The following is a 25,298-nucleotide window of genomic DNA, read 5'->3' as shown; positions in this document are numbered from 1 at the left end:
GACGCAGCATTAAGGGGGTAGTCAAAACTACAAGGTCTTTCAAAAAAAGACACGATGATTTAAATCCTGACTTAGCTTCTAAGTTCCATTAACTTCCCTGAGCCATGCTCTCCTCGTCTATAAAACTGGACCAGTAATACTTTGCATGGTTTTTACAAAGACTTAGAAACAACAAAGGTAACACCAGAGGTCCATAGTATACCATACCCCTTTAAGGAGTAGCTATTATTATCATTCAATCTGTTGGATAAGATAAAATGATCAGAAGGAATTATATAGATACGATTTTATGTATCCATATATCCATATAGCAATAGAACTAATTACATGGACTCAAAAAGTCCTAGTCTTGTTGGAACTTGTGAGCAAACTGTTTTTCTCAGGATCTACATAAAGTGCCTCTAGCTAAGGACTTGCACTAGAAATTGTGGGGAAAGCAAACCCAGAAAATCACACATTTATACCTCTTTTCATCTTTCAACCCATGCTTGGCTGTTTGTCTCTTGCTTTGGGGGTCCTGTCCATTCCACTGCTTTCTGGGCCCTCACCTCCTTCTGGCTTCCATTCTGCACTGCTCAACTCTTTTTCATATGCTCTACCAACTGAACCCTTTTCCAACCACTAACTCACACATGACTTGTTCACTCTCATTTTCCTGGTCCTCTATGAAAGTTCCCCCCCAAAAGTTCTCTTTTTGATGTACCTCTGACTTCATCCTTCAACTCCTTTGTAATATTTTCTTTTGAATAAAGCATATTTCACTTTTTCAGAAGCAAAATTATTAGGCAAATATAATCCTAGTCAGTAGTAGCATATTTGAAAGAAAAACTCACTTGGTTCATTTATTCTTTTTGTCCTAGCATCCAAAGGATAATCCCACTTTTTCTTAATACTGTCATTGTCCCATCTAAAATAACATAACTCAAAAGTTAAAAAAAGAGTTATTTGAAATCTCTTCAGCAAGTCAAATGAGGTGAATTCTTTAGTATATACTAGGGTGGTTGCCATAAAAAGAAGATAGTGTCTGCAAGGAGTTACTTTATGGCATGTTATTTTCAGGAAAAAAAAAATCATTAGTCTTCTGTATTGAGGGCAAAATTTTTAACAAAGACATTTGCTCTGGATCTCTCCTTTAGACATGATATAGAGGTGAGAACATTGCATGGGGAGTCAGGAGGCCTATGTTTCACCCTTTCATCTAAGTGGAGGTGAGCTACTAATATGCCTATGAAATGTAAGTGGAAGTGATTGTGTCACTTTCCTGCTAAGGTAGCTTTGAAGTGCATATGCATTCTTCAGGATCTCTTCTAGGTCCTTCCTGGATCTAGGCGATCCATCCAGAGTGTCCTTGGAGGCCATATGATAAAGACAGCAGAGCCATTCATCCAGAGTCCCTGAATGACCACATAATATAATAATCTGTTCTTCCCTCTTACCAATCAGGAGCATCTGCCCTATGTTAAGACACTGACATTTGAGATTTTCTTTCATAGTAGCTAATATGCCCCTATTTAAGTTGTTTCACCACTTTGTGCCAATATAGGTCATTATAAAGATTAAATGAGTTAGAAAAATGTTTAGAACACACTAAATATTCAATGTATGTTAGTTATTATTATTATTACCTACTCTGATGCTAACTAATTATGAGTCATCAAACACATCCGTTTTTCCATTTCCTCAACTGTTAAATCCAAGAGTCTAAGAATCAGACTTGATGATTTCTTGAGTTTTCTTGAGTTTGAAATTTTATCATCAGAAGCCTCTTAAAAGAATTGCCAAGAAATCAATAATTTCAACCCATGGAAAGTAGCCAGAAGATGAGAAGGCATTCAGAACATCAAGGAAAGATGGAAAACAAAGAACAGTACAAAGAACAGTGAGAGGGGAAACCATTATTTAAAAGGAAGCAGGCTCTCATTTTGAAATTTGTCCATCAGGTTCTGAAATAAGCTTTAGAGAGAAGAAAACATTTACAAACCGGGCCGTGTCTGTGAGACTTTCATTCACACCCAAATGAATATCTTGTGTGGTAAGAAAACAAGGGTGTCCTCCCAGAAGTGCAAATCCTACAATAAAAAAAGGAAAATAAATTCTGAGAAAAAGAACTACAGCAGGAAACAAAATTATGAGCACCATCTCAACTAAAAAGTCAAAATCTTTAAAGCTCTCCAACCTCTCTAATAGGGAATTTCTAGTCAAATGAAAATGAAGCATTGAGAGAAATAGACGAAATTTTGTGCATAAGCAGTTAACACTCCTTTTGGTCCTAAATAAGAGCCTATTTCTTCACCCTCACATTCAAGACCTGGCAATAATGAAGCACCATCCATTTGGGGGGGGGGCTATGTCTGCTTTTGATTCTTTAAAATTATAAAGGTGTTCATCCAGGAGAATGAAAAAAATAAACTGTAATATGAATTACAATGGATATTACTCAGTAATAAAAATGAATGAACTAATAATATACACAACATGGATGAATCTCACAACATCATGCTGAATAAAAGAAGCTGGACACAAAATAGTAGATATTTTATAATTCCATTTATATGCAATTCTAGCTTGAGCAAAACCAACCCACAGTGGCAGAAATTAAAATAGTGCTTGGTTCTCAACATGGGGAAAGAGCATTGGGGAATTTTCTAGGGTAATGGAATGTTTTCCATCTTGATAAATTTGTGAGTTGCATGGGTCTATGCATTTGAAAACACTGGTTGACCTTTATAATTAAGATATATGTAAGGTGTATAAATTACACCTTAATTTTTTAAAACTTGAAAATTAAGTATTGAGATGGAGTTTCGAATCACTAAGAGTCAGAAAACTCAAAGGCTCACTGTACTGTTTTCTTTACCCTTAAAGCTAAGCACCACTCACACATTACTCTTGCCACTTTTCAACCCTCCATGCAAGATGAGATTATGGCAAATACTGATACCTAAGCAGATGAGAATGGCTCCTGCCTGGCCCTCGCAGCATGTTCCATTGGTATGGGAGGAGTCTGCTGCATGTCACTCTGGGCACAGAGCCCTTTTATCACATACTCCAGGGCAAAATTATGTAGGATGGTGACATCCAATGAGAACTTTGCTACCTCATTTGAGACAGGTTCAATGGTCAGACTTTCTCTAATAGATATTTCAAAGGAAATAAGCATCACTATAAGACAGAGACTTGTAATGACTTGTCTAATGCATTTTGCATATATTACTTTAACTTATCGTAGTGCAACTTATTTATCTTTTAGGAAATGTACAAGTCACAATTTGCTAATCCCATTTGTTTCCCATGAAGAAGGAGGGAATCATTAATTACATGGTGATTGGGGGTGAGAAGCTTTAGACTCATGAAGGGGAATTTGACTCATGATCTCATGAAATGTCCCACTGGAGCCTTAACACAATTTGTATATGGACCAGTATTAAGTGATATTTAGGAATCGCTATTTTTGTTGGGTGTGATAATGATATAGTAACTATATAGGAAAAAAAATCTTTATATTTTTAGAATATCCAAACTAATGTATTTTGGGATAAAATGTCATTATAGCTTTCAAATATTTCAACAAAAAATAGATAAATCAAAGATCTTTCTACCTTTCTGTTTATTTAAAAATTTCCTAATAAAAAATAAAAATCAAACAAACTTTAAGCAATAGTCTTCACTTCTGTTACTGTATAAAATGACATAATAACAGTCTCCCTATTTTATACTTAAAAATGTTCCCTTAAATATGCCCAGACCAGAATATTTTTTTAAGTGACAGTTTCTTGCTCTGTCATCCAGGCTACAGCACAGTGGCATAATCATAGCTCACTGCAACTTCTTACTCTTGGGCATAAGTAATCCTCCTGCTTCATCGTTTCAAGTAGCTGGGACTACAGATGTGCACCGCCACATCTGGCTAATTTTTTCTATTTCTTTTTGTAGAGATAAGAGTGTCGCTTTGCTGCCCATGCAGTCTTGAGTTCCTAGCCTCAAGCAATCTTCCCACATCAGCCTCTAAAAGTGCTGAGATTACAGGTGCAAGCTACCATACCTGGCCAGTTTTTAACTAGAGACCACCATGTTCTGACCCTAGCAAGGCTTATCCACAGAGTATGATCATGTGCTAACTAGCAACTTAGAAACATTCTTCCATTGAATCCCTCACTCTGGCAAAGTACACAGTAGATATTATTATAAGAATTTTATAGGCAGGGGTTGTGGGAGTCAGAGTCTAAATAATTTTGCAAGATTGTTTTGAAGTCTCTACAGCTGTAGGCTTTGCCGTAGGGGAGCCAGCCCCAGAGCCAATTCCCATTATGATCTACAGAGACAGTAGAACATAGAGGAACTTAACTCAGTCTTTGCCATCTGGAAAATAAGACAATTTGCTTAGTCATAAGATCCCTTGCAGATCTGATGTGCTAGGTCCCAGGTAGAATCAGAAAATATGAAAGACCAAAATGATCCTGGCTTGCTATAGGTTCTGACTCCAGTTTTGATGTTTGACAGCCACCTCTCCTTCCGTTTCCCTTTTGCCTCCTTTGGCACTAGAAGGGGGCTCAAATCACGCAAGCCCCAGCCTGTGCCAGGGAATTCTCACCTCAGCCCCATCCCCAAACCACAATAAACCCCCAAGCCAGTATCATTTCCCTACTCACTCAGGCTATTTTCAGACCAGCTTGGGAATCATCCCTCATCTCCCAGAAAGCCACATTATGTGAGTAATAAACCTTTTTGTACCTTTTTGTTGCATATATGGTATTCTCATTGTCAACAGCCAAACCAAAATTTTAGGTGGATGGCATATCTCATCTTTGTGGTGTGACCACAACAATTCCTGGCCTCACTGCAGGGTTCTGAAATGTATTCATTCATTCTAAAAATCTGTACCTAGTCCTGGGCTAGCATTATAAACAAGCCACAAGTCCCGGCCTACATGAAACCAACATTCCACTGAGGAGAGGCAAATTATAAACTGAGTATGTAAATTAAATATATTCTACGTTCGATGCTGACAAGTGCTATAAGAACTATAGAACAGGGAAGGGGATGAGGGCATGTAAGGGACAGAGTCATCATTTTAAGCAGCATGGTCAAAGAAACCACACTCATTGCAGGACATTTTGGTAAAGGCCCGAGGAAGACGGGTGAGTGAGCCATGGGAAATTTAACACGATGGTGGGAAGACCATGCACAAAGGTTCTGTATAAGGCTCTGTATAAGGTGGGTTCAAGAGACAACAAGAAGTGTGTGAGAAGGTGCAGAGTGTGTGAGAAGGGGAGCAGTAGGAGGTGAGGCTGCAGAAGGAAGATGGGGTAGAGAACAGCAACTTTGGCCTTTTTTCTGTGAGACATGGGAAACCACTGGAGGGATGGAGCTGAGGAATGACATGATTGCAGTTTTTTTTTTTTTTATTTTGCAGTTTTTTGGCTAGGGCTGAGTTGAACCCGCCACCTCCGGCATATGGGGCCGGTGCCCTACCCCTTTGAGCCACAGGCACCACCGGATTGCAGTTATATTTTAATAGGACATCTGCAGTAGGACAAAAGCAGGGAGATGAGTCAGGTGCACGTGTTTCTTTCTCAGTGCCAGGAATATTACTGTCCTTACTGAGAGCATTCATCACCTCCCAACATACTACACCACCCGTTTCTTTATCATTCCTTTTGTTTATTGTCTGTGTACTCTCTAGAATGTAAGGTAGGGGGTTCTGTGTTTTGTTTACTGATGTTTCACTCCTGAGCACCTACAATAAAGGCTGCCGAATAGTAAGTGCTCAAAGAATACTTATTAGAGTGAATGAAAGAGGAATTTTGACTCTGAAGAGAAGGAGCTGTTCTTACTTGAAAACACCCTCATTTTGTTAACCAAAGGAAAAGAAATTTTTACTATCTGTAAAGTGAGCTAATGGAGTGGGGGGTTTTTTGTTTTTTTGTTTGTTTGTTTGTTTGTTTTGTGGCAGAGCCTCAAGCTGTCACCCTGGGTAGAGTGCCATGGCATTCCAGCTCACAGCAACTTCCAACTCCTGGGCTTAAGTGATTCTCTTGCCTTAGCCTCCCAAGTAGCTGGGACTACAGGTGCCTGCCACAATGCCCGGCTATTTTTTGGTTGCAGTTGTCTTTGCTGTTTTGGTGGGCCCAGACTGGATTTGAACTCACCAGCTCTGGTGTATGTGGCTGGCGCCTTAGCTGCTTGAGCTACAGGTGCCGAGCTGAGCAAATGGAGTTTAACGATGCATTTATCAATATGCAAAGCCACCTAAAGAAGTATGAATACTTCACATCCATCAAGAAAGTTACTTACTGTGCACCGACTCTGGGCCCAACTCAGAGCTGAGTACTATTGAGGGTTGAGAACTACGGAGGTAGATTTGAAACAAAGTTTAAGACCTCCTGGCAGGGCCATTCCAAGTCACATTCTTTCTTTGACTAGAAGTCATTTCATAGCAGCAAATCAGAATTAGTCTGTGGCCCTTCCAGTTCTCTCTTTATGCTATAAGGAAGATTCACACAGAGTCTGAACTTATGACACAGAGGTTGAAAGAAGGGTCACACAAAAAATGTTTCCAAATAGGAGCCAAAGAATCAACTTTTCTTTTTCCTTCATGAAAGAGAAAAAAAAAGCGAGGATATGGCCTTGCTGAAAAAATTGCCTTTGCCAGTTTTGTCATTGATCAAAAAGAAGCCTGAAACCCCAGTTCAAAAGCCCAGGTCAAGCATTCACCAGTTTTATCAGGCCTGGGTGGCAATTCGTGCTTCACCAGGTATCAGAGATTCTGAGTAGCAACCAGGAGCTGCCATTGCTGAAGAGAAGAGGACAGAGGGCTGGGTCTCAGCTCTCCATCCAGACAAGCTTGCTTTTACCTGTTTCATCTGCTTATGCTTTCACATCAGCTATGTTTGAACAAAGGGTTCCTTCCGTCAGTTCATTAATTTCTATTGGGGAAAAATGAAAGTCAATCTTATTTGGCTCTTTCTTTGCCTCACAGATCCCTGTGGGCTTTGGAAGAAAGAGTATAAATAGAATTCATTCACTAGAAATATGAGGGATCTGAAGGCTCTTGCTGGTAGAACTCAGGCAGTCATTAACCTCTCTGTGCTTAGCTTTTATACCGGCAGAATAGTATCACAATTTTTATATTGGCATCTTTGTAAAGATGATGAATTTGAAACAGCTGTTAAAGCACCAGCTTCTATTTCACCTTGAAAGTGAAATAGCAATGTTACATAATGAAAAGAACCGTCTCTCAGAATGCTTTGTACATTTTTTTCTATCAGCGACTGCATTTACCAAGATTAATAAATACATCCGTCTATTGGTGCAATTAGTTTGCAATAAAAGAATATAATCAGCAACAGCCACATGGGAGAATTGTCTGGCTTGCCAGACGAGCATACGCAAAGAGCGGTTGGGGAATGAATGATCTACAACTATACCCAGCGACATCGATATATCTCACAAACATGATGCTGAGCAAGAAAAGCCAGACATAAAAGAGCACTCCTGAGTGTTATGTAAAGTTCAAAACTAGGCAAAACTAATACGTGATGTTAGAAGCCAGGATCACTGTTACACGTGGGTGGGAGGAGTAGTGACTAGAAGCAAATACAAGGGCAGGGCTGGGGTTCAGCTTCCATTAACATTCTGTATCTCTATTTGGGTGTTAGTTACAATGATGTGTTCACTGTAAAAATTCGAATTCATCAACTATGGAGACTTAGTGATCTGTAGATGACTTACACTTTCATAAACATGTTAATAAACAATGAATATGGTTTAAGTCGGGTGGAGAATTTTGTTCTGTCTCCTGTGATAGGTAGAAATAGGGCTGTATCTCTGAAACTCTGATTTGGAATGGAATTCTTAAGGACTGTCCTGTGAGAATCACCCCATCCCAGGGGCTGGCAAAACTCCGGGGCAGTAGCAGTTATAATCACATCTTATTTTCATTGTAAACATTAAAGTAACAAGTAGTGCCTGTGGAAAAATTGCACCAGAGAGCAACTATTAAGATGCACATGTGCACAATAGCAATGCTCTGCTAGGATTTTTATGGGAATTTACTGTTTCTGTAAGCATTTAAGGCAGCTGCTCACTTTGACTGATTTGCCTACTGTTGAGTTTGGCAGGATGCCATATGCAATTAGACCTAGGGGTACTTATTCAGGATAATGACAAATACTCTGTGAACTGTAAGTTTTCGTGGTTATATGTTCCTTTCCTCGTGTGCTTGTTATGGTTTGCCACTTTTTGCAAGTTTCAGAGGTCTTCTTTACAGAAAACCATCATTTAACAAAAAATGCTTATTATCCCCAGTAGAAACAAGTCTACCAGAATCAAATGGGACTATTACATGTCTAAATTAAATTAGATATTTTAAAAATACATTTACTAATAGCTTATTATTTACTATGTAACTGGGGCTCATTTACTGAACCTGTTTCAGCTTGTTTTCCTCAATGGCCTTGCCCTCAGAGAGTTGTCATGAAAATTAAGTGAAATTACACATGCAATTAATGTGGAGCACTTGGCGCTGGGTCTGCATCCAAAAACTTGTTAAATCTGCAATCTCGTTTTGATTAATTGTTTAACTACCACACTATTGTGAATGGTGAAACTGATCATTTATTCAGAAATATTTTTATACCAAATATAACATTTGAGTAGGGAAAAGCGGTAGAATCACTGCCAAGTAAGAATGATTCAGGATAAGAAACTTAAAATCCCGTAATTTTTATACATGTATATTAATCGATTCTTCAGAAAAGACAACCTCTCATAAGTACTAATGGTAAAATTTTTTAAAAGATAAAATTAAATTATGCCCAACTCATAGGCAACCAGTGTTAGAAGGGAGCAGAATTTCAGAATTACTGACTAGCTTATTCATCCCCCCCCACTAGTCATGAAATGCCAATATGGTAGCTTTGAAGAACAAAATGTTCTCATCTGTTTTCTTCCTAGGACTTTGAAAGGTTAAGTGTTTTCTTCCTAGGACTTTAAAGGTTAAGTGACACCTGATATATTTCCTTTCTTTCTTCTTCCTTTTCTCAAGAGGCAAAAGGAGTGCCTTAGTAAGAATAGTGGACGTGAGATGTGAATCCTGGCGCTGTGTATTAATTGAGTGAATTCAGCAAGTCACTTAATTCTCCTGAACTTAATTTTTGTTATCTAGTGGATGAACTTCATGACTGATCATTATAAGACAAAAATCGCATGTAGTAGTTCTTTGTTTCTAAGCCCTAGAAAGCTCTGCTACCTGTAAGGTAGGATAAGATATTTGAAGAATCAACCAATGTATTTTTCTCTGCGCTACTTCCTCCTCAACCCTGTCTGATTGCTCATTTGGGCAGTCTTATTATTGATTCAAGGGCGGTCTGATAGAGCAGAAATGCAGCGAGAGAGAAAAGAGGCAATTTGTGCCTTATGGGTTTCAAAATAGGCTAATAGACTTATTGAAACTCATTGCAGAGATAATAGCTGAAGAAAAAAAGAAAATTTGAATTCTAACAGCCTAGAATTCTAGGCACAAACAATAGATTTGGAAGAGCACATGAATAGTCAGAGCCAGTTGTTCCTCCTGCTTTCTCGCCTGGCCTCCAATATTGGGAATTGAAAGGGGAAGTGGGGGAGTGAGAAAGAAGAGATAACAGAAATTGAAACTGATGGGCCTCTGACAAGGTACCCTGCTGTATGTCCCCCAGGCCAACTTCTAAAGGCCAAGGAGCATGATGAAACTCCAGAACTGAGAATATGTGTGTCTTGCTTTTAAGACAGAGCTTTAGGAGGCAATAAACGTTATAGAGCTCCCTCCCTGGCACCCAGCATGAGAAAGAAACAATAGAGATGGCCTTGCATTATCTCTGTGCCCAGTGTGGCTTGGAGAGCTGCCAAGAGGTTGACCAAACTAAGAGATACCTTGGGTCTTATGACGGGAGGGAAACAAATCCTGCAGTAAATGGGTAACAGCCAAGATCATATGGGAATATAGAAGTCCCACAGCACACCCCAGTATGGACCTGATGGTGTCCTGATAACCAAGGACCAGATCCCCATAGCTATATATGTCTTGACATTCAGATACTCTCTAGGATTTAGCCATGACTGTGAAGAAAGGGAGAAGAGACCTGAAATTGACAAAGCTAAACTCGGGAACAACCAAAGATTGTCTAACGTTGCAGAGATTAAATTTCCAGCAGAATTGGGACACAAGAAAAAGTTCTTTACATGTTAGGAAAATAGACACATTTCTTACCCACATGAATTTGAAGCCTGAGAATTTATGTCCACCTACATTTTGTCCCAAACATGAAGAGTGATACGGGACTTCTATTGAATTACTCATGGAATTGCTACAGATGAAGCTAATTGTTCTGCTTTGCAGCTTTTCTAAGAATTGAAAAGAGCATCACAGGCTTGTGTGGCTACTCTCAGTAAAAGCGTTTGCTCTCTGTAGTTGCTATAGACAAATCCTCTCACCCGGTTACCTTCCCCAAGTCCTTACTCTTGAGCTCACTCTTCAACACAAGCGTGAGGTCGTCAGTGGGCTCACCTGTTTCTGTTGACAACCTTGTTCGAGTACTTCTTTTCTCAAAAATCATGCCTAAGGACTTGCCTTGCAATAAAGGCAAATACTGTAAATCAAAGACAAGAATACAATTAAAATGCAAAATAGATTTTTTATCTAATATCAAGGCTTATGTTTTAAAACTTATTCTTTACATTATTCAAAAATGATTGATCACTTTATCCAAATAAGTGTTCAAAATATTGTTTAAAAGTGAACTTCTAAGTGTGTTTGTTACCAGTGTGTTTTATACAGATATGGGAAAAGAATAATAATGCCCATATCTTACTGACATGTAATTAGAAAGTGGTATGAATTGTTCTGGTTCAACTGATGCAGTTGCTCCAAAGTATATTAATATTTCATACTCCAACCATCTTCTTAACTCCACTGAAAGCATCATTCAATTTTCAATGATCTTGAAGGTGTTGGGTTGGGGGGGTTCTCAGCTGGGATCGTGCTACTCTGTTACAACACAGGACACTAAGACTCCAGTTTGAGCAGATGATGAAGCCCCAGAGTTTTAGCTACATGTTCATCATACATCCTCATGGGAGTGCAAAGGCTTTGTTCCTGGAAGTCATCTGAAAACAATTTGGAGAGTCTGGGTGTGGGGTGGGGCTCTTCCTCTTTCCTCTTCTGTATAAATGGACTTCCCGATAGAAGTAACAAATAGATCCCTGGAACAAATAGATCCCTGCCAGCTAACCTTCATCATACACAAAGTGTGAAGAATAAAGGCCTGGGTCTTGGGGACACCTTTCCCCCATTTTAGGTGTTTTATAACAACATCAACTCATTGCATTGGGGTCACTTTTGTCTTCAGTCTGTTCTTAGGAACTTGGAGAGCTACCCAACTAGATAAGAAAATCAAGATTGCATCAAACTTTCTCAACTTGAAACCAACTCTTGAGAAAAGCTTTGGAATGCGCTTGGAATATAAAAAAGCTTTCACAATTAAGCAGTCTAAATGAAGCTACTGCATTAATTAAGCATGTTTGAAACATAAATTGGTCAAAATGCAGAATAATGCTTACAGCTAAGAACCGTATCCCATCTCTTCCCCTACTTGGCTACCATTTAATTGTTTCTTTGCTAATCTAAATGCTTTTTAAACACTGTCACATCATTGTGAATTTGTTGACATTATCCTAATGATAATATATCTGATATGCATCCAGAATTGAAACTCGTTACTAGGAAAAAAGTATCGTCCTTATTTTTAACTTGATAGAAAATACACAAAGGGGAAAAAAGGAGGTACAAAAATAAAATCTTTCTGGACAAATGATTCTTTAGATTCTGATCAAGTTAACAAAGAATTTCAGCATTCCACATGAAAGAAGTACAATGACTTGTCATTGAATAACTCTGATTTTTATGCTTTTTTATATGTCTATACACCCAGTGAAAATCAATTACCTTGACTGTGTGATTTCATTACTTAGCTACTGTTTATGAATTTTAATGTATGTTCCCTTTTCTTTTTCTTTGGGAAAGCTGCCTTTAAAAAGGCTGATCGGTAGTAATGGAAGGTAACATGAAAATGCGACATACCTCCCCTTTCTGTTTTATCCTAAATTTCAGATCTGCTGATAGCCATAGCATATATTTAATTTCTTCTCCTGTAAAGTTCTTTAGAGTGAGTAGGTCACGCCCCTTCAGTTGTACTTTATTTTGTAGTGGTTGTCCACATCTACAGAGAAAGAGAGAGAGGGGTGAGAGAGAGAGAGACAGAGAAATGGGTATTTAAGAAAGAAAATATACTATGGTGATTGGTTTTTTAATTCTTGAAACAAAACAGCAAATTAAAATCATTCTACTTCATCTGGATTTTGAAGTATTTCTTCTTTTTCCATTGTCTATAAGATTTGGCATGATTTGTTTTTTGAAATCATCTTGTATTTTTATTTATAAATATTAGTTGTCTATTTTTTGAGACTTTGGAAAAAAAACAAGAAGTGAACTGATGACTCCATACTGAACCTCAGAGTCAAAGCATTCTATGACAGACATACTCTTAATCTGACAATGTGAATGTTCCTTTTTTGCATTGTTATTATTAATGCTCAATATTTTGTTGCAGCAGTCATCTGATTTCTTTTCTGAATGTATTTATCTCTGTTCGTTCTTTACGAGGTTTTTGTATCTAGTCCTTATCTTAAACATTGTTATTGTTATTAAATTGTAAGCCTTTTTAATTTTGTGAAGGCAAAAAGTGGAAACCAAATACCATGTGTATGTATAGAGAAAAAAACAGCAAATTACATGTAGATTCATGTTTTTCTGCCAAGTGTTAATGCATTAAAATTGATATAGCTGTGGTTTATATTTTAGATGTCCAGTATTTTGTATGTTGGAGAGAAAAGGATAATTTTTGGAAAGAGATCAAATTCTTATTTGCTTGAAATAGTTGTATGTGTATCTTTTCTACTTACCAGTCGTGCAATCTCAGGCAAGTTACTTACCTTCTCTCTGCACCTAAATTTCTCACCTACACAATGGGTATAATAATCTGATAGGATTGTTGTGAGGATGAAGTGATTTAATACATGTAAAGCAGACAGCGTGTAGCACATAATAAGCATTTGATAAATTTGAGCTGTTACTGAAATCATTCAACTGCATAAGTGGAATTGTAATGCACAATAGAAAATAATTTCAATTTTTCCTCTACTACCCTTCAAATCTGTTGTTGAAGCCTTTTTTTCTTTTGCCCCTGAATGAAAATACAAGTGGCCCTATAACTCTTCTAGTAACTTTCAGAAAAATTTCAAAAAGCTCTCTGCTTATTTTACTGCCTCAAAGATTCCTAGTGAAATAATGTGCAATAATAACATATAATAACAATGATTTTTTGGAAAACTTTAAGACATTTACTACAAGTTTAACACCTTTTCCATTTCAGCTTATGCCTAATTAGAATGAGCTGTTTTCTCTCTGCCTTTGATTTCAGTTCCTATGAGTGAAACCAATGGAAGGTGAGCAGTTAAGACCCAGTGAAATTCTGGTTCTCGATACAAGTAGAGCATTGGTGTGAGTGTTTAAGGCTAACTCTTTTTCTTTTCGGGTGCTTTTGACAGTCCTTTGGAGGGGCTTCTGGTAACTAGGGGATCTCTCTCTCACAGCAATCCTTGATGCGGATAATTACATTTCTTCTGGCATCCAGGAGAACACATCCAGCCTCTTTTTGCTGAGGTTTCCTCACCCTTCCTGGAGGTCTCTTGGTCATGATCTGAAATAATATCATGCTAGGTCTCTTTCTCATTCCATATTGGTTCATGGAAGCTCTCCATGTTCTTGGCCCTGAGGAGTCAAGTCCATCTCAGTATAGACACCTCTCTTATTCTGCTATCAGAACAACTAGCTAGCCAGTCCCTCGTGCTTCTGATTACTCAGATATAGTCCTGACATCAGTTTACTGTGTCTCCAAGCTCTCCTATTGAAGATATTAGTCCCTTTGGAACCACTTCCCTAGGTTGGAAGTGAGACGAGAGTATCCCTTTCATGGGGATAGGCACATTATACACAATGGAAACATTCTCCAAAAATCCTCTTTTAATCCCCAACCCCTCTCTTCGTTTCTGCCACACAATTTATTAGCTGAAAGTGATAACCAAGGGGTTGAAAAACTGTTTCCTGCCTATCTTCTTTGTAAGCCCATTTTTTAGTGGTCTAGCACCTCACTTTAGATGAGGGAAGAGTCAGTACCTATTGTGCTTGCTTAGGCAGAAACCAAGACAGAAAAAGACCTAATTTAACATTCTGTTACACTGCAGTAATTGTTATTTGGGGTAATCAGTCTATAAGATGAGCAGCATTTATTCTTTCATTATTCCAGGTGTTATTTGTATTCAATAATAATTAGAGCTGGCTGCTGTAGCCAGCTCTGCACACCAGGGACAGTGGGTTCGAGACTTGCCTGGGCCTGATTAAAAAAAAACAAAAATAATTGATATTCTGCCATTAGAAATCATAAATAAACAAGGGCAAATTGTGGTTCACATGTAGTTAAACATGAATTTTACTAGGAGGAAAATAAGTGCCATCAATTCTAACCTCTTCTTAGAGGTATGAATTCTAACCAAGAAGAGAGCTTATGCCACTTGGGATGAAGAGTAAATCCTTTGTTGGGATTTATGTAGGCCTTTTGGCAATGATGACAATACTGTAGGTAGGAAAATAACAAATTCACTCAATTTATGATGTCAAATATATAAAAAAATGAATATTTCACTATAAAATCACAAATTCACATCACTATATGATGTCAGATACGTAAACAAATGAATATTTCACTAAACATGTAACTTTGTGGCCGAGTTGATTGATTCATTTAATATTCACATGTTATCAGTAGACATTTGGTGAGACTGAGACCTTCAGAGGTTCCAGTTAGGAAGGAAGAGAACTTCCTTGAGGATTGAGAGTTTGTGAGTTGGTTGCCTAATCAGTTGATTAACTTAATATAAGACATTAGTGGCATGTTCAATTATAAATAGAAATTACTGTTTTTACCCTATATAGAGACCAAAATTTTGGTCAACACTCTTATTTCAAAAATGTAGTACTGTCTTCAACTTTTAAAAATATGTGAATCATAAGCTCTCCAAATTGAAATTTCTTTAAAGCAATGGTCTTCAATTTTTATATTACCTATCCCTAAGAGTAAAAACTTTTGAACATGCATACATAATATGTATTTACTTATTTATATGGGCTGACATATTAATAGATTATATACATATAAGCATATGCAAAAATAAAAACTATAAGTTTAGACTAAAAAGAACCAAATATTTTAAAACTAAGTTTTAAAACATTAGAAAAATATTTGCTGGCTAAAGAAGTTTCTACAACAACTTCATGTTCTTCCCTCTATAGGAACCCTAGTAAAAGCTTACAAAACTGTCCAAGATGTCAGTCATGGTAGCCATCCATTCGGTAAATTTGGAGGCATGGTATTATGCAGGAAATTGGTATTTACATTTGGATTTTTTTTGCAGTTTTTGTCTGGGGCTGGGTTTGAACCTGCCACCTCCAGCATATGGGGCCGGTACCCTACTTCTTTGAGCCACAGGCACAACCCTACATATGAATTTTGGTTATGTATTTTATTCTGATATCAATTAGTGATAATATTAGGCAGCACTTGGAATACACAAGTACTGATACTGTTGAGGAGCAAACACTTTGACTAATATTCATGCATTTTTCAGGGTCAACTTGAGCTTCTTCTGGGGATGGTAAAACAGGTTTTGTATATCTAGGCTAAACAGAGGCATGGCACCTTAATCTTTCCCAATTCACATTTAGGGAAGCTTTGAAAATAATTTTTTTCTTCTAAAATAGGAGCCAAGCAACATAAAATCACATTAGATACTCTCTTGACTTCACGTTTTAAAATAACATATTAATATTCCACAGCTTAAGACTTCCTCTAGTATTATTTTAAAAGGAGAAAAATGTTTTGCTGGAGACCTCACTCCTTCTGTTTCAAGGAATTTGGGAAACATCACTATGGCTGTTGAACTCACATCCATCAACAACAGGAAAAACAGCCCATGAGCTAATTTTGAGACCATATTTTTACTTAGAGCTGGAGCTCAGACTCCTGGTTATTTTGGCGCTTATAAAAGCTGAGTGTGCAAACTGCTACACTTCAGGGATTGAATATCCTCTCTCACTCTCAGCCCTTGCAGGATTCTGTTACATCCACTCTCTTCTGAATGTTCGTAGGACTACAGGCTTCACTTCAGAGAATATCATAGATCTTAAAATTGTGTTGTTTTCTTGACACTCGGGGAAGTAGAATTGGAAAGGAAAAAAAAAACTCATTTTCAAGCAACTAAACTTTTCTCCTTAATTTCCACAAAAGGAAACAGGAAAGGGGAGAACCAACAACATGTTTTGCTGCTTCAAAAGTTCCAAATTCCAGTTCTTATTACCCTCAATAGAAGACAGATTTGGGGAAAGTAAAACATCTCTAGGAATTCTTCGAATTTGTCCTTAGACACCTCAAGAAGTTTCTAAATTGGAGGTGGGACTGAGCTTGTGTTTTGGGTTAGGGTTAATGTTCTGCTGTTGAGATTGCATTGTGAGATGTTTCTGTTTCTATTTCTCCCTTGGCAGAAAATTTGAGTATAAAGTAGAAAGAATACATAACATGCTACTTGAATCTTACTTTTTGGTCAAGAACTTTTGATTTTCAGAGTTATATAGAACAGAAACATTATTTCATTTTCCCCCCTTAGACCACAATAGGTCAGAACAGCTGCTGATAATCTTGCCCTCGTTCTTGTTGCTCTGAGATTCTATCTCCAATAAAGGTCAGCAGATAAGCTTCCCCCCTAGTTTCCCTTTTTGTTTTATTTGTTTGTTTTGCAGTAAGGACACACAATATGACATCTACTGTCTTCACAAATTTTGAAGTGTACAATACCATATTGCTAACTATAGGCCCTCTGTTGTACAGCAGATCTCTAGAATTTACTCAGCTAGAATAACTGAAAGTTTATATCCACTACACAACTCCCCATTTCCCCCATTGCCTAACCCTTGACAACTAGTACTGTATTCTCTTTCTTCAAATTTCTGAGTAATATGAGGGTACAAATGTTTAGGTTACATCGTTATCATTTCTAAGGTAAAGTTCAAGTTGTGGTGGAGCCCTTCAGCTAGGGAGTATGCTATACACCCTTACATTGTGAATATCAGGGGAGAACTTGCCAATCCCCTCCCTCCTCTCTACTCCTTCCTCCCCTTCCTCTTTCACTTGAATATATTAGTGTTTTGTGTGGGCATGTAGTTGTTTATGCTATATCCTCTGATTCTATGAGTTTGACTATTTTATATATAAAAATAAAGTCATGTGGTCATCATCTTTCTGTGGCTTATTTCATTTAGAATCATGTCCTCTAAAGCTTTTTTTTTTTTTTTTTTTTAGTACAGGAGATTCTGGCTTTGCATGGCAGTGTGAGACTATAAATAACCATTAAGTCTGAAACTGTGCAAAGCGACCTTAATAATTAGTGGGGGAAATCACAATTGTTCTGTGACTTTTAAAAAGTTTCGTCAAAACATTAAAATCTCTCTTATTGTCAGTTATAAATGTGTAGGGAAGTGAAAAAATAGTAAAATTGACATATCTTTAGTACACTGTAATTTAAAACATTAGAAACATCGAGAAGGATAGCACTTTGTGTCTTCGTAAAAACTCTATCAATAGTAGTTTGAACAGTGCTTGCTTTCTCATTATACAACTTATGAGATGGAGAAAATGTTTTTTTCCTATGCTTCGGTGGATTGTCATACTCATTTCAAAGTTTGGATCAACTTCCAACATTTTATCTTTATCTCTGAGAGTTCCTTTAACGTGAAGGGTTTGATGATGTCACTTCCTCTAGGATATCTTCATCATTTTGGCATAACCACTTTCTACGTTTATGTCAATAACTTTGTCTTCACTAAGTTCCTCTGACTGCCTGTCTGAAGCATCTCAAACATCAGCAAGGTAATAACCCACAGTCAGCTGTTGCTCTATAACAGCAGTTCTCAACCTGTGGGTCGCGACCCATAGGAACTATATCAAAGGGCCGCGGCACTAGGAAGGTTGAGAACCACTGCTCTATAACTTCACTTAGATTCGATTCAAATTTAACCTCCAGTGTCAGAAATTTTTATTTCTCTGCTGTACTTGTATCTCTGTCAACTATTCCATCTTTACAAAATGCCTCTGGTCTTTCACTGAGGGAAAATGAGGTAGACTATATTCTCTGCTGTCTGTACGTAAGCTCAATAAGAGATACACAGTGATCAATCACCTATAGACTTTGAAAGAAGCAATGTGATTGGTCACTGATCATATCTCATTTATAGAGTGACTTGTAGACTTAAGAGTTGTCAATGAAGTTTTTCCTTTATGCAGTTATTAACAATTAGAATGCTGTGGTAACTGAATTGGAATTGTGTTCTTGGAGGACTGCTGTTATTAACTGAGCCGTGGTAATTAAAATTCATGCATATTAGGATCATGCATAGAAAGGGCTGCCTGTGCTCCAAATGCTTTCCCATCACAGGACTCTGATATACCATTCCCTCTGTCCAGCCCAGTCTCTCCTCAGCTGTCATGGCTGGTTCCTTCTCATCCTTAGGCTGGGGACCTAAGTACCACTTCCTATGAGACTCCTCCCCTAATTCGGCTGTCTGAGTGCTCTTCACTTACCTTCATTTTGTTCACAATACTTACTATAATTTTAAATATATATTTATGTATCTGTTTACTGCTTTCTTTTTTATCTTCTCATTGGATTGTATGATCCATGATGTCAGGGACCCTGCCAGTGTTATTCACTAATACATGTACACCCAGTGCTTATTGTGGTGGTTGAGATATAGTAGACATTCAGCAAATATTTCTTAGGTAAATGAATGAATGAATGACAGGATCTGGGGCAGAAATAAATCACTTTGTGTAAGAAATTTAGCATATATCTGATGTGAATTTAGAGAGATTTGCCTTCATGAATCTTCAATGTCCTGACCAAATTCTGGTAGGAGTAGGGTGCCGGCCCCATATGCCAGAGGTGGTGGGTTCAAATCCAGCCCCAGCCAAAAACTGCAAAAAAAAAAAAAGAATAGACACAAAGGAGTCCCCCCCCCCAAGAAAAACAGGATTAATGTTAGGGTCAAAATGAGTGTGGGCTTTAGCCCAGGCTGGATACATGGACTGAGAGTCATGAAGGATAACTGGTTGTGGCCTAGTGTGTGGCTAAAGCTGAAATCCCGACAGGCCCAACCACTCTGGCACAGTATTTGCACTACTGGGAACAGTGATCAGACATAAGTGCATGAAATAAGAGGACAACACTGTGGCTCAAGGGCCAAAACCTGGAAAACTGTTAAGAAGACCTGATAGGGCTGGTAGTTTGCCCATAGCACCATAAGGGCTAGATCAGAAGTACAGAAATAATGAACTATACTGATACTTTGGTTTTCTTTCTCCACAAACCTCTTTTGGACAGAGTAAATCCTCAGGGTTCTTGGGACAAAAGGGTGAAAAAAGGCAGATTGTGCATATGTGGTCATCCCAGCATACGAGAGCTTCAGTGATTAACACCAGAGAATAATAAAAATAAAATTATGCCTCAACTGGTGAAGGAGGTCACACTGTTTATACCACTGAAAAATCATTAGAGTAGTCACCACCTTTCTCAATTCTATCCAGGAGGTGGGGCAGGAAATGTTTGCTTGGGAAAAAGAGCTGTTTTTCATAGATATCGAGAACTAACCAGGAAAATTTATCACTGGAAGGAAAGCAAACACAATGGTCCCAGTTTAAATTCCTATCCTGTTTACTATCTGCTGATAGACCTATCTGTGTTTCCAAATGGAGCTGCCCCTCCTCTTTCCTAAGTGACATAAAAATTAGAGAAAAGTAGAAGAGCTCTACAATTGTACCACATTGAAACATCTTTGATACAAGCCCTCCCCTTTTTTTCTGGTCTGTATCAAGCATTTTCTTGTATTTTTTGATGATAAACTGACACTTGAATTAGCCAGGTGAAACTACCAGCATAAATGTCTAGCTCCCCTAGATCCCATGCCTTGGGATCTTGGGATCTGCAGCCTACTCTGGTTCATGAGTGCCAGAATCAAGGCCAAAATCACTATTTTAGTCTCTTTGTAAACTTTAAAAAGTGCTTGGTCTTCTTATGCTAAAGTGTACAAAAAGTAGACCAGAAGTAAACAAGAAATCTCCTTGGTAAATTCAACCCAAACCATATTATCAGTCTTCAGCCCACACATAATAAGGAGGATACAATGTTGGGGAAAATAATGGGTACCACATACAAATTTTCTACGCAAATTGTCACTGCAGTCTGGTTAGAGCCAGAACCTTTCTTTATATGCATTTTATTCCTTGAAAAAATAATTACAGAAATTTCTTAACCTCAAATCACTGAATGTCAACAAAGTAAGCAAGCCAAGGTAATAATAGACCCTTCTATTAGCTATACTCAAATATCTTCCTAGCTAGAAAATGGAAGAGTAGTCACCACTGGCAGAAAGAAGCCTTTCATTGCTACAGTCTGCATTTTCCAACTCTGGTAAATTGTTTGTGGGGTGGGGAAGACTTGGATATGTTCCCTGGTATAATTGTATTTTGTTGGAAGAGAAAGTGCTTGATTTGAGTAAAATATGGTCAGTCAGAAACTGACTTTTCCAGGATCGGAAAAAATTCAGTGTTCAATGATATTCTGATCCCCATGGAGAATTTGAGATAAAGACTTTAGCTTCTGGAGGCACGAGAGAGAGCCAACAGGCCTTATGGCTGAGATGTTGATGTTTCTTTAACCTTGCGTTAATGCAACAGTTAAGGCATATTTTCTTTGTATTTTTTTCTTTACTGAGATATTTTAGCTATAAAGAAAAGCATATTTGGCAAAGATAGATCAGTGGATTTGATCAATTTGGAGGTAAGAAAAGTAGTAAAATGAAAAGAGCAATGGCTTTACATGTTTGAATCATGGTCTTAGTTCAGCCCAAATTTAGGAATAAACTATGACCTTGGGAAGGTCATTTGCCATCTCTGTCCTCAATTTGTCATCTGAAAAATTAAGAAAGTGAACTAAATCAGTGATTCACCGTATCTTTGTCTTCTCCAACACTCATGAAGTTTTTAAACACAGGATTTCCTATAAGCCATATGGAACTAGTTAAATTCCCTTATGGTGTAACTTTAACTCTATCTTTCCTTTCCTTCTTAAAAAGGCATATTAAATGCATGACATTGTCAGTAACTTAATTTTCACAAAAATCTTTAAACTGATCCCATTCATATGAAAAAAACCACAAACCATTTCCAGATTTATTTACTGTATTATGAACAATGATAACTTATTAATAAAAAATTACTTGAAAACTTCTTCACTACTACTATATACCCATATTTGATAAAAATTATTATTGATAACTGAGTGGCTAAGTGGTTGCTAAGATACTCTACATTGGCAATATTTTAAAATTATAAAACTTCTTCATCTGAAAATTGAAGAATTTAGATAACACAAGGTGTTTCCAGACCTATATTAAACAGTTGGAAACCTGAAATTGTCAAAAACTCTGTGGCTTTTTAAACCCAAGTTCAATTACTAAATTACTAAAAATAGCAAACTGGGGAAAAATTCTACTGTTGACCAAGGGAAATATCATGACCCCATTCCATTCTTGGTCCCATGTCTTATATGTTCTGAAGTCAAGTTGAAATATATATTTTTTAAAGGCATTCATTTTAAGTATTGACATAAAATGAGAATAGTCAAAGAGCACTGTTTTCTCTCCTTTGTGCAAGAACATTGATGGCCTATATTCGCTTTGTCTGAGGATCCACGTGTGTATGGATGGGCATATGTGAGGGATGAAGGGAACTTAATGAGTTATGTGAGCCCTATAAAGGTCTGGAATGAAATGCCTGAAAACCAGTCACCTCTGGCTCCAATCCATAACCTCCACAGAATTGGGTGGCTTAGCTCAATATTCTTTGAAGAAATTTCTATTTGGGAGATGAAATTGAACTGCACTTAGAAATTGGTCTTCTCTGATAAAGAAAGAGATTTTTTTAGCAGCTTCTTTAAAAGCTCTAAGTGGTTTCCCTAATAGGCAACAAATCACAGGACACCCTCTATTATCCAAACTCAGCCAGGCTCTAGAGCCTTGTTCATTAGATGGAAAGCCTGTGAACTGGGTGTTTTCAGCAGTCTTGCCGTTTGATCTTAATGATTTTGTAAAAAAAAAAAAATGTTGTCTAAAAATGATTGATCCAGGGGCTTGTATGGATGGCTTCAGCCTCATTTAAGCTGCTATTTGATCATGTCCATGGCAACGCTGATGCACACATCAGAACTGTGTGATTCCTGTTTTCTTGTACTGCTGAACCCTACCCACACATTTCCTATTACTCCGGAGTGGTAAACTCACACGGTATGTTATGTAACAAAGGCCCTCCATATTTGCCAAGAGATATGGGGGAGAAAAAAGAACTTGAATTTCCGTGGAAGGCTTAAAATCAAAGTGAAAATCTAGCACAGGCCGAGTTGACAGGGAGATTTTTCTCTGTTGTTGAGGGGTTTTTCAAAGGTCGTAAGTTGTCCTGAAGATCAGCAATTCTGAATTAATCTACCTGACAGGCAGCATGACTAACTAATACAGTAGGAAAGTACCCATGCCACATGAGAACGCCATGTTGAAACCATTTTCAACACTACCTCTTTTTTCGATAGAGACCTGCACTATTGAGTTTCTAACAACAGGGGTGACTCGACCGTATTTTCAAATAGCAAGTATACATTTGGGCTGACTTAGCCAAACTTTTCACCATGAGAGATAGCTAGCTAAGATTTTTCAGAAATGTAGTCTGGCTACTGAATATAGACAATAGAACATCAGTAAATATCAAAAAGCCCCAACGATTTGGAAGAGGTTTTTCTTGTAAAATTTAACCTAAAATAATTATAAAAATTCAATCATCACTATAATTTTCAAAGAGCATAAGGTAAAGTTCCAAGCTTTGGTTATTCATTCAGTTAGAGATTTTTAACTAAGTGATGAATCTTGGTTAAAATCTGTGGAATAAAATTTCATCCCCCTTTTATCTGATGTAAACCCGTGGACAGAATAATAAAATAAATAATGAGCATTGGTCTGCCACTTTACAGGTTTCAAAAACATTATCTCATTGATTATTGCTGGATTGTGAGTTCCTGTGGCTGGAATAAAGTGTTTTATTACCTTATTTGTATTGTATCTCATTGTATCTCCAACACTTTGCATAGGATATGGCACAAATGGCACTCAATACATATTTGTTGAATAAATAATTGAACCAGTCTGTAATGTAAGCAGGGAAGATATTATCCTTTTTCCCATTATGTAGGTGAAACAACATTGCTGAAAACCTACAGCCAGTAAGTGGTGGTGCCAGGCCTTGAATTTAGTACTTTAGACCAGCGATTCTCAACCTGTGGGTCACGACCCCTTTGTAACCATGAAAATACATCCCCCATAACAGATATTTACATTACAATTCATTACAGTAGCAAAATTACAGTTATGAAGTAGCAACAGAAAGAATTTTATGCTTGGGGGTCACCACAACATGAGGAACTGTATTAAAGGGTCATGGCATTAGGAAGGTTGAGAACCACTGCTTTAGGAGTCAGGATGGTTGCTTTAGGTTGTAAATAGGCTCGGGAGAAATTCTACCTGCTATTAAGGTGCAACTACTGTAGAAGCATTCTGGCAATGATGCCTCCCTCTGACAGCCTGGCTTACCCAGCTAACTCATTCCCCCTGTTCCCTTCCTCTTCCTCACTGACACACTCCATGCCATCTTCAACTGCATGCTCAATGTAAGCGTTTATAATGAATGCATTGAAGACAGACGCCTTTGCACCTGCCATTAAGAATTCCAGGGGTGGATTTTGAATCTGGATTTTATTAAAAAAAATGAAAATATTGCTATGCCCACCACATATAAGGCTCCTTTGCAGAAGCTTTGTCCGTATTTATTTGGCTGCTTGTTGGAGTCTTTTATTAAAGGAACTTATTAGTCTCCATGCCTTACGGTGATATATTGTTTTCCAGTAAAGCCAAATACAAGCTGAAGGGCCAGTATAAATTATTTTCCTTAATTTCCTTCAGCCAGTTGCTTTCTTAGAATGTACAGATGTCCGGAATGTTTAGGCTGTTCTACCTGCCTCCGTCAGCTCCCCCCACAGTGCAACGATGACATCTGATTACAGAAGGACTAAGAAATGAACCTCGGCTGGAATTAGAGACAGCTGTCTCAAATAAGAGTAGAGCAGAGTGCTGGACCACACTCTGCAGAAAGAAAGCTTTTGTAGTTGCACTCCTCTGCAGAGTATAATTTCATCTATCACCACAGTTCCTTATTCAGACTCAAATCTCCGCCTAGCACTTACCGAAAATTTCGAACCACGAAATTAGGACCATTTCTAAGAGTTGCATTGTTCAGCAGGATCCTCAAATTAAACAGCATCTTCTTTTGATAGTAAAAAGAATGACTTTGTTTCTACGCTCTTGAAAACGCCACAGCAAGTTAGCCAGTGGGGGCCACCTGAACTAACGTTCAGAATGCTTTCGATTGCAGTGAGGGAGCAAAGGTAATTTCACCCTTCGGCTCCCTTATCAGAGTCCCCTGGTTAAAGATAGTGCAGGGCAGGGTGCAGGAGCATTTGAACTTTATGCCAAGCTCCACCACTGTGTATTTTTCTGAGAAGAAATCCTGACTCTTTTGCTACCCCAGTCTCCTCATTTTTTATAATATATTTATGCTGTCACATGCATGTACAAAATCAATTGACAAGTGCTCATTCAGCATATAATATATGCAAGCCATCACCATGCTGGCTGCTGCTGTGATGGTACATAGAAATAATTCATTCAGAAAATGTGACTTGGCAGTGCAAAAACCCAGATGTAGACATGACATCCCTGAATATTTCCATTGGTTTCATTTTCCTAGCTCTAATTCCAAACCTTTCCATAAAAACAAATAGAAAGAAGTGCTCTGGAAGGTATTATTCTAGTGGCAGGAAACTGCAGAGGTGATAATAAAAATGTCTGAGCCCTGGAGCTCCTTTGGTGTGCTCATTGTAGGTCTTCAATAAATAAATAGTAGGAGCCCACAGTCAATAGAAATGTGAGGAGGGGGTACCAT

General features: G+C 37.8%; 1 protein-coding gene across 2 annotated transcripts in view; it reads right to left on the bottom strand.

Annotated features, from left to right (window-relative positions):
- Positions 1–24,840, bottom strand: part of OTC (ornithine carbamoyltransferase) — a 61,981-nt gene extending 37,141 nt beyond the window's left edge. The window contains exons 1-4 of one of the 2 annotated variants that reach the window (XM_003799886.3): positions 24,541–24,840; positions 12,116–12,254; positions 10,544–10,625; positions 1,982–2,069 (exon numbers count right to left, since the gene is read on the bottom strand). In XM_003799886.3, the coding sequence (XP_003799934.1) occupies positions 1,982–2,069; positions 10,544–10,625; positions 12,116–12,254; positions 24,541–24,617 (386 nt within the window). In that variant the 5' untranslated portion in view covers positions 24,618–24,840. The remainder of the gene's footprint in view (positions 1–1,981; positions 2,070–10,543; positions 10,626–12,115; positions 12,255–24,540) is intronic. The other variant, XM_023519129.1, reaches the window with a different exon arrangement.
- Between the last annotated feature and the right edge of the window lie 458 nt (positions 24,841–25,298).

Source organism: Otolemur garnettii, unplaced genomic scaffold (genome assembly GCF_000181295.1).
Source record: "Otolemur garnettii isolate 467f Iridium unplaced genomic scaffold, OtoGar3 scaffold00158, whole genome shotgun sequence".
NCBI classification, from domain to species: domain Eukaryota; kingdom Metazoa; phylum Chordata; class Mammalia; order Primates; family Galagidae; genus Otolemur; species Otolemur garnettii.
Note: the sequence above shows the minus strand (reverse complement) of the source record. Positions and strands in the feature narration are given on the sequence as shown.